This window comes from Myotis brandtii, unplaced genomic scaffold, assembly GCF_000412655.1.
Source record: "Myotis brandtii unplaced genomic scaffold, ASM41265v1 scaffold842, whole genome shotgun sequence".
NCBI lineage: Eukaryota > Metazoa > Chordata > Mammalia > Chiroptera > Vespertilionidae > Myotis > Myotis brandtii.
This window is the reverse complement of record NW_005371421.1, coordinates 1,368,696-1,379,084: the sequence shown is the minus strand read 5'-3', so window position 1 is coordinate 1,379,084 and position 10,389 is coordinate 1,368,696. Positions and strand designations below refer to the sequence as shown.

General features: G+C 46.2%; 1 protein-coding gene across 2 annotated transcripts in view; it reads left to right on the top strand.

Moving 5' to 3' along the window:
• SEPT10 (septin 10) overlaps positions 1–10,389 on the top strand; it is a 54,562-nt gene that overhangs the window by 28,621 nt on the left and 15,552 nt on the right. For both annotated transcript variants that reach the window (XR_001360303.1, XM_014532099.1), the window contains exons 5-7: positions 306–467; positions 2,565–2,661; positions 6,896–7,064. Coding sequence is in view for 1 of the 2 variants with exons in the window: in XM_014532099.1 (XP_014387585.1) it covers positions 306–467; positions 2,565–2,661; positions 6,896–7,064 (428 nt within the window). In the remaining variant the exon portion in view is untranslated. The remainder of the gene's footprint in view (positions 1–305; positions 468–2,564; positions 2,662–6,895; positions 7,065–10,389) is intronic.

Below are 10,389 nucleotides of genomic sequence, written 5' to 3'. Positions count from 1 at the left end.
GGAGGAGAAACATGAGAGAGAGACATCCATTGGTTGCCACCCGCAACTCAGGTACATTCCCTTGATGGGGAATCGAACCAGCAATCCTGTGGTGTGAGGGCCGGTGCTCTAACCATTTAGTCACAACAGCCAGGGCAATAAGTCTTTATTTCTATAAACAGGCAATGAGCTAGACTATAGTTTACCTATCCCCTAATCTAGGTTAAGGAAATTTCTCAGAGACTTAGTGGTTTTGAATGCAGAAACTAAAGGATTAAAAAATAAATCTTCAATTACAAGATTTTGTTTTTCTTTATTCTTAATAGGTGAATATTATACCAGTGATTGCGAAAGCAGATGCAATTTCTAAAACGGAATTACAGAAGTTTAAGATCAAGCTCATGAGTGAATTGGTCAGCAATGGCATCCAGATATACCAATTCCCGACAGATGATGAAACTGTTGCTAAAATCAATGCTTCAATGAATGTGAGCTCCTAACTGAATATTACATCTGTTTTATATGTGAAAAAAGTAATTTATAGATAACATTGCTGCTAACATATTTTCACTTATGTCTTCCAAAAAGACACCAAACAAGGTGAATTTTCAAAAAGTCCAGTATAGGAAAATGTTTTGTTTTCTGGAGTTGAAAAAAGTATAATGAGCCTATATTTTTTAGCATATTTTCTTTCTTCCATATTTTCATGTAAATCAAATGATACATTGTGAGACTGGGATACTCCTTTTGTGGAACCATAGTTAAAGATACCTTAAAGCAGTGGTTCTCAACCTTCTGGCCCTTTAAATACAGTTCCTCATGTTGTGACCCAACCATAAAATTATTTTCATTGCTACTTCATAACTGTAATGTTGCTACTGTTATGAATCGTAATGTAAATATCTGATATGCAGGATGGTCTTAGGCGACCCCTGTGAAAGGGTCGTTCGACCGCCAAAGGAGTCTCGACCCACAGGTTGAGAACCGCTGCCTTAAAGATACCTTAATTGCCTTAAAGACACCTTTTAACTCTGTCTTTAAAAACAGAAGACTTGATAGCTTCCTTTGGTTACTTAGAATCTTAAAATCTTTAAGGAGATCTTTCTGATCTGTTGTTTTAAGCTCATTCTCTCTTGCAGTGTCACAAGTACATAATAAACATTTATATAACCTTTAGTTTACTATAATTGAAGACAGCTAAGTTTTCATATAACTTGCGTCAGGCTTCCAAATCTTTAAAATATCGGCTTATATTTTGAAGGATCATGGGTTTTGGAGTCGGACAGATTTAACCATATATTCTTGTGGAAGTTATTAACCTCCCCTCCCCTAAGACTGTTAACGTATCTATAAAGTGGGATTAATAATGCCTATCTTAAGGGTTGTTGAGAGGATACAACTTTGATGCACTGTCAACATCATGACATTCGATTAACTGTTCATTCCATTTCTCTTTTTTCCCTTTTCTGACTTTTCATACTCCCATTTACTTTACGATACTTAAAACTAAAAATATAAAGAAGCCTGATTAATTTAAATGACATATAAATGTAATTGATCTTAATTCTTATGTGTCATATTGTCTCTGCATCTAATTTTATTTCTATGTCCATATGGAATAATTTTTCAGAAAGGCACAATTAAGAGATTAATAATGTCAATTATTAAATATTAAACATAATACTTAATATTTTTTACATTTGTCTTTTCCTTGTATTAATCCTTAACTTCAGAGAGATCAGTCTGCTCATTGACTCTAAATCTACCTTTTGTATGTTTGCTCAACATTTTCTCTTTACCTCCCTGGCCAGTGTGGCTCAGTTGATTGGGAATCGTCCTGTGCACCAGGAGGTTGCCAGTTTAATTCCTGGTCAAGGGCACATGCCCAGATTGTGGGCTCAATCCCTAGTAGGGAGGCCTGCAGGAGACCGCCGATAGATGTTGCACTCTCACATGGATTTTTTTGTGTGTGTTTTTTTTCTGTCTTTCTCCTTTTTCCTTCCTTTCTCTCTAAAAAGCAGTAAACTATTCTTCAAATAAGTTTGTTTTTCTCCTTACTTAAGCTAGTTTTCCAGTCTGCTCGATTCATCTTTAGTTTGGATTGTATCTTCTTGCTCATAGTAATCTCTCATTTCTCTAAATTTCAGAAACATTTTCTGTATTTAGCAGTAATTTGGGACGTAAATATTATTTTGGGTTAATAGTATATATCTATGCGCACACTAAATATATATATGGTCAAGTTTTAAAATCTGAAGCATAGATTATTTGATTTTAAGAAATTTGCTATTTAACCCCTAGAGTGCCGGGGAGCGTGATTGCGCTCCTCCTGTCTTTCACCAAAAGTGCCGGGAGCGCTGTTGCGCTCCTCCTGCAGTGTCACTATTAGATGCTAGTAGTTCACTCTTTATGTGGGGAAAAAAATTTAAAAACCTTAACTCAAAATGGCTTGGCAATTTTAGCATAGTTCCAAGGATATTGGTTGGCACTCAAAGAGTTAATTAATTTTATGTTATTTTTATAAAACTGTTTTAGTATTTATCACACTGGTATGAGATGTGATTGATATTGTGGCTTCTTTCCAGGGACATTTGCCATTTGCTGTTGTAGGAAGTATGGATGAGGTAAAAGTTGGAAATAAGCTGGTCAAAGCTCGCCAGTACCCTTGGGGTGTTGTACAAGGTAAATGAGATAAACAATGACTAGAAATATTTGTCACCCAATAGTCTCAAAGTTGCATTTAATGCATTCTTTAAAATGATGCTTATTTATTTTTTTAATATATTTTTATTGATTTCATAGAGGAAGGGAGAGGGAGAGAGAGATAGAAACATCAGTGATGATAGAGAATCATTTATTAGCTGCCTCCTGCATGTCCCACACTGGGGATCAAACCCGCAACCTGGGCATGTGCCCTAACCAGGAATCAAACTATGACTTCCTGGTTCATAGATCAACACTTAACCACTGAGCCATGCGGGCTGGACAAAGTGATGCTTATTTTTTATTATGACTCACTAGAGGCCCGGTGCACTAAATTCGTGCACTGGGGGGGAGGGGGCCCCTCAGCCTGGCCTGCACCCTCTCCAATCTGGGACTCCTTGGGGGATGTCAGACTGCCCGTTTAGGCCCACTGTGGACCCACCCGCCAGCCCCCAGTGCCCTGCGGGAGGCCCGGATGAGGGTGGAGCGGGTGCCAAACACTGTGGACCCACCCGCCAGCCCCCAGTGCCCTGCGGGAGGCCCGGATGAGGGTGGAGCGGGTGCCAAACACTGTGGACCCACCCGCCAGCCCCCAGTGCCCTGCGGGAGGCCCGGATGAGGGTGGAGCGGGTGCCAAACACTGTGGACCCACCCGCCAGCCCCCAGTGCCCTGCGGGAGGCCCGGATGAGGGTGGAGCGGGTGCCAAACACTGTGGACCCACCCGCCAGCCCCCAGTGCCCTGCGGGAGGCCCGGATGAGGGTGGAGCGGGTGCCAAACACTGTGGACCCACCCGCCAGCCCCCAGTGCCCTGCGGGAGGCCCGGATGAGGGTGGAGCGGGTGCCAAACACTGTGGACCCACCCGCCAGCCCCCAGTGCCCTGCGGGAGGCCCGGATGAGGGTGGAGCGGGTGCCAAACACTGTGGACCCACCCGCCAGCCCCCAGTGCCCTGCGGGAGGCCCGGATGAGGGTGGAGCGGGTGCCAAACACTGTGGACCCACCCGCCAGCCCCCAGTGCCCTGCGGGAGGCCCGGATGAGGGTGGAGCGGGTGCCAAACACTGTGGACCCACCCGCCAGCCCCCAGTGCCCTGCGGGAGGCCCGGATGAGGGTGGAGCGGGTGCCAAACACTGTGGACCCACCCGCCAGCCCCCAGTGCCCTGCGGGAGGCCCGGATGAGGGTGGAGCGGGTGCCAAACACTGTGGACCCACCCGCCAGCCCCCAGTGCCCTGCGGGAGGCCCGGATGAGGGTGGAGCGGGTGCCAAACACTGTGGACCCACCCGCCAGCCCCCAGTGCCCTGCGGGAGGCCCGGATGAGGGTGGAGCGGGTGCCAAACACTGTGGACCCACCCGCCAGCCCCCAGTGCCCTGCGGGAGGCCCGGATGAGGGTGGAGCGGGTGCCAAACACTGTGGACCCACCCGCCAGCCCCCAGTGCCCTGCGGGAGGCCCGGATGAGGGTGGAGCGGGTGCCAAACACTGTGGACCCACCCGCCAGCCCCCAGTGCCCTGCGGGAGGCCCGGATGAGGGTGGAGCGGGTGCCAAACACTGTGGACCCACCCGCCAGCCCCCAGTGCCCTGCGGGAGGCCCGGATGAGGGTGGAGCGGGTGCCAAACACTGTGGACCCACCCGCCAGCCCCCAGTGCCCTGCGGGAGGCCCGGATGAGGGTGGAGCGGGTGCCAAACACTGTGGACCCACCCGCCAGCCCCCAGTGCCCTGCGGGAGGCCCGGATGAGGGTGGAGCGGGTGCCAAACACTGTGGACCCACCCGCCAGCCCCCAGTGCCCTGCGGGAGGCCCGGATGAGGGTGGAGCGGGTGCCAAACACTGTGGACCCACCCGCCAGCCCCCAGTGCCCTGCGGGAGGCCCGGATGAGGGTGGAGCGGGTGCCAAACACTGTGGACCCACCCGCCAGCCCCCAGTGCCCTGCGGGAGGCCCGGATGAGGGTGGAGCGGGTGCCAAACACTGTGGACCCACCCGCCAGCCCCCAGTGCCCTGCGGGAGGCCCGGATGAGGGTGGAGCGGGTGCCAAACACTGTGGACCCACCCGCCAGCCCCCAGTGCCCTGCGGGAGGCCCGGATGAGGGTGGAGCGGGTGCCAAACACTGTGGACCCACCCGCCAGCCCCCAGTGCCCTGCGGGAGGCCCGGATGAGGGTGGAGCGGGTGCCAAACACTGTGGACCCACCCGCCAGCCCCCAGTGCCCTGCGGGAGGCCCGGATGAGGGTGGAGCGGGTGCCAAACACTGTGGACCCACCCGCCAGCCCCCAGTGCCCTGCGGGAGGCCCGGATGAGGGTGGAGCGGGTGCCAAACACTGTGGACCCACCCGCCAGCCCCCAGTGCCCTGCGGGAGGCCCGGATGAGGGTGGAGCGGGTGCCAAACACTGTGGACCCACCCGCCAGCCCCCAGTGCCCTGCGGGAGGCCCGGATGAGGGTGGAGCGGGTGCCAAACACTGTGGACCCACCCGCCAGCCCCCAGTGCCCTGCGGGAGGCCCGGATGAGGGTGGAGCGGGTGCCAAACACTGTGGACCCACCCGCCAGCCCCCAGTCCCCTGCGGGAGGCCCGGATGAGGGTGGAGCGGGTGCTGAACACCGGTCCCACCCGCCAGCCCCCAGTCCCCTGCGGGAGGCCCGGATGAGGGTGGAGCGGGTGCTGAACACCGGTCCCACCCGCCAGCCCCCAGTCCCCTGCGGGAGGCCCGGATGAGGGTGGAGCGGGTGCTGAACACCGGTCCCACCCGCCAGCCCCCAGTCCCCTGCGGGAGGCCCGGATGAGGGTGGAGCGGGTGCTGAACACCACGGTCCCACCTGCCAGCCCAGGGTTCCCTGGGGGAGGCCCGGATGAGGGGGAGCGGTGCTGGCAGTTGGCACTGTCCCGCCCTGCCTGCAGTATGCAAATTAGCCGCCATCTTGGCTGGTGGTTAATTTGCATATCTCGCTAATTAGCCAATGGGAAGGGTAGCGGTCGTACGCTAATTACCATGTTTCTCTTTTATTAGTGTAGATTGTTAGTCAGGTCTGTAGAGACCAGGCAGAGCCTCTCCATTACCTGCTCAGGTGCACCAAGACATGCAGAAGGTGGGACACAGTGGTCAGGCATTTTGAACAAAAATTTGAGTGTAAATAACAGTGTGTAAACATGATACATAAACTAATTACCAGGTAATTCTGGGCTATAGTAAGTTATCTTATAAATTTACGTATTTTTTACTACAAACTATTGCCAACTATTTCCAAAATAAACCAGTCAGCCAACTAAAAAAATTTTAGGATTTATTTAGCATTATAATAGTAAGTAATTAGAACTATTTGGTTCATTTACTTGTAATGGTAATTACTAGTACTGATTTCCCGATGCTGCTTTTTATTAAATTGACAAATTTTATAATGAATTTAAATATTGAAAATTAAACATTTTTAACGTATAAAAATATTTAAAAAACAGTTGTACTTAAACAGTAACATACTTATTTGTGGTTTTCTGGTCACTATAAACATAGGGGGAACATTTAAGTTTATTAACTGTCTAACACAAGATTGTAAATGTGGCATTTGTATCAAAAGAATTTGATAGTATGCACAGATGGGATTCTTGAGTATGCAGAATTTACTACTTTGAAGTGAAATAATGTTACTTCTTTTTCAAAATATATTTTTATTGATTTCAGAGAGGGAGAGAGAGATAGAAACATCCATGATGAAGAAAGAAACATTGATTGGCTGCCTCCTGCATGCCTCTTACTGGGGATCAAGCCCACAACCCGGGCATGTGCCCTTGACCAGAATCGAACCCGGGACCCTTCAGGACACAGGCCGACACTATCCACTGAGCCAAACCAGCTAGGGCTGATGTTACATGTTTTTTAAGCACTATGTGAAGTATCCTGAAGATGTTTTGTAAACGGTTAGCACTATGTTAGTGAAATAACTGGAGCACATGATAACATAATATAGTACATTTCTTTCCTATTTCCTGTTTATCCATTGGCTACTAAATTTCAAGCAAATCTGGCCATCAGATTAATGTTGCCTATAATTTAGTGTCTTATGCAAGAGTTTCTTCCTTGGCTACTTATACAGATATCAGACTTACCATTTTCCTGTTTGTTATTTCAGATATTTTCATTTAATTACTCATTCAACAAATGCTAATTCTGTGTCCGTAATTAAAAACTGGTGTTGCTGTTTCTCGTTTTTCTGGCCAGTGGAAAATGAAAACCACTGTGACTTTGTAAAGCTTCGGGAAATGCTCATTTGTACAAACATGGAGGATCTGCGAGAACAGACCCATACGAGGCATTATGAACTGTACAGGCGTTGCAAACTGGAGGAAATGGGCTTTACTGATGTGGGCCCAGAGAATAAGCCTCTCAGGTAAGTGGGGATTATACTTCTTTATTTATCCAGAGGATGGAGAATGTCTTTTTCAGAAATCTCCCAATATGAAGTAGAACCATTTGATATTGATTAATTATTGTGCTTTTAGGTCAGTTAAAGCCTTCTTGTTTTTAAGGGTCTCTAAGTCATCACATAAAAGGAAGAACATATGGTAAAAGCTAATTATTTCAGTATGTGCTGAAATGAATAACTAAAGAAAAACTTTTAATTTGGTTTTGTTTTTTATTTATCTGAAAAAAAGCATATTATTATAAAAGAAAGTTGAAATGGGAATCATATTAAATAAATTTAAAAACTGTTGGTTTTTGTCCTGATGAATGTTTTTAGAATGACTTAAATTTAGGAAAATAAAGAAAGAATGAAAGTACTTATAGGGAGTTAGAAATTAGACTGTGTCTTAAATATTGCAATGTACTTACAAGAATTTTAGAACCTGATGACCTTCTTATGATGAACATTAAATGTAATTTTTTATGCTGCTGCATCCCATTTTTTTTAAGATATGTAAACATGAAACTCTAATCGTAAATACACTAATTCAGATTTGACAGAGCATTCCAGGAGGAAAGCATGAGATCTTTAAACTATTTTAAACTCTGTTATGAAACTAAGGATTTCTTCTCCTTCTGACTATTTGTATTTCAGTCATTTTTCTGGCTATTAGTAATTGCACCATAGTAAACAAAAGGAAGGAAGAGAAGAAATTAAATTGATGCTGCTATTGCAAATGACTTTTGGGAAGATTTAATAAATGACATTAAATTTTTAAATTTTTTTCAATCTATGGATTTAATTAGTGTTTTACTTCTTGGAAGCATTTTATGTACTTAATCCCTGCTCACCTATTCAGGAATGCTATACTTCCAGTTCTGGGCCAGTTCTGGTAAAATGATTATGTTCTTTATTGAAGATAAGTCACCTAGAGTTGATTCCTCTAATGCAGTGGTTCTCAACCTTTGCTGCACATTAGAATCAACTGGGAATCTTTTTAAAATCCTGATTTCTGGGCCTCATCCTCCGGAAATTCTGTTTCTTTGTTACTAATGTTGTGGCCCCACCCCATAACAAAGAAACAGAATTTCCGGAGGATGAGGCCCAGAAATCAGGATTTTAAAAAGATTCCTAGGTGATTCTAATGTGCAGCCAAGGTTGAGAACCACTGCTCTATGTTTCCCAAAGGAGGCTTTGTCTTTCATTCTTTCAAGTCTCAGGGTCAATTCAGAGGTCTCTGTGTACATTAGTGAGACACAGATCCCGAGTGAGAGCAAGTAGGACAGCCTTGAAAGACTCCAAGAATTGGATTCAGGTTGCCAGGTGGATCGGTCATTAGTCACCTGTGGATGACTAAGGGATACAGATTCAGAATTTCTAGGGATGGAGCCCAAGAATCTGCATTTAAAGTAATATCCTAAGTTCAGTCATTTAGCAGATACTTAACTGTTTGTCTGCTGTCTGCCCAGGATGATGCTAGTCAGTGGGCATGTAAGGTCTGTGGAATTAAACCGAGACCCTGCCCTTGTAGAGCTTCTGAGGTGGGAGTGGGAGGAAGACACTGGCCCTGTGTGGAAAAGAGAGTGTGGAATGTGCTCAGAAGTGGAAGTGCAGAAACCAAATTAGGAGTGTACTTTAGTAGTCTAGGCATGAGAAGTAGAGGCTTGGATTGAAGAGTGGAGTAGAGGTTGTCAGAAGCATACTTAGGATATGTGATTTGAAGGTAAAGTTAATAGGACTCATTGATAGTTGGACATAGGACGTAAAGGAAGGAGGGGAATTGAGGATGACTCTAGTCCAGCCGTGGGCAAACTACGGCCCGCGGGCCGAATCCGGCCCATTTGAAATGAATAAAACTAAAAAAAAAAAGACCGTACCCTTTTATGTAATGATGTTTACTTTGAATTTATATTAGTTCACACAAACACTCCATCCATGCTTTTGTTCCCGCCCTCCGGTCCAGTTTAAGAACCCATTGTGGCCCTCGAGTCAAAAAGTTTGCCCACCCCTGCTCTAGTCACTAATTGTGACCTAAGAAACTGGATTCATGGTGGTGATGTTTATTGATATGAGCAAGATTGGGGAAGGGCTAGATTTTGGGTGTTGTGTGTGGTAATTGAGAGGTTTGGGACATGTTAAATTAAAGTTGCTTATTAAATACTAGAGGCCCTGTGCATGAAATTCGTGCACTGCGGGGGGTCCCTCAGCCCAGCCTGCACCCTCTCCAATCTGGGACCCCTCGGGGATCGGGCCTAAACCAGCAGTCAGACATCCCTCTCACAATCTGGGACTGCTGGCTCCCAACCGCTTGCCTGCCTGCCAGCCTAATCACCCCCTAATCACTCCCCTGCCAGCCTGATTGACACCTAACTGCTCCTCTGGAGTGTACAAAGATGCTTAGGACAAACCAGTTAGGAGATGTGGCTGGGACTAAAGAAACAGCAATGAAATTAGAACTGGTTGCGTTTGAAAAGTATCTAAAAGATGAAACTGAAAGAACTTAGTGATTGTTTAGCTATAATAAAATAAAAAGGTAGGGGATGCCAGAAGATGCTAGAGGAAGACTTCTATTCTCCTATATTTATGGTTTCATTGGCCAGTTAGATGTTTGTACCATTCATCAAGGTAGGTGTCTCTGGAGGAAGACTAACTTTTTTGGAGGGGTGGGAGGACAGCAGTAACTAGCATGATGGAAATCATAAGCTGAGGTTTGTACCTGTGACTTTATTTCTTTTTTATTTTTCTATTTTTAAAATTTTTATTGATTTCAGAGAGGAAGGGAAAGGGAGAGAGAGATAGAAACATCAGTGATAAGAGAGAATCATTAATTGGCTGCCTCCTACACGTCCCCTACTGGGGATCAAGCCTGCAACCCAGGCATGTGCCCTTGATTGGAATCGAACCCGGGACCTTTCAGTCCTCAGGCCGATGCTCTATCCATTGAGTCAAACCAGCTAGTGCTGTACCTGTTGACTTTAATTTTCCTCTGAAACATCCAAGTGAGAATGTCAAATGGCACTTTGGATATTTATTTGGAGCTCAGAGGAGAGGGCTGGACCAAAGAAATTAGCTTAAGATGGTTAATTGAATATATGAGTATGGATGAGATTACTTGGAAAGAGAAGTACATCTGGAAAGAAAGGTGCCTTGGGGGAGAAACCAAGATGGCGGCATAGGTAAACACCGGAGATTGCTGCCGCAAACAACCACTTCAAAAATACAACTAAAAGACGGAACGGACATCACCCAGAACCACAGGAAGGCTGGCTGAGGAGAGATTCTTCAACTAGAAGGAAAGAGAACAGCATAC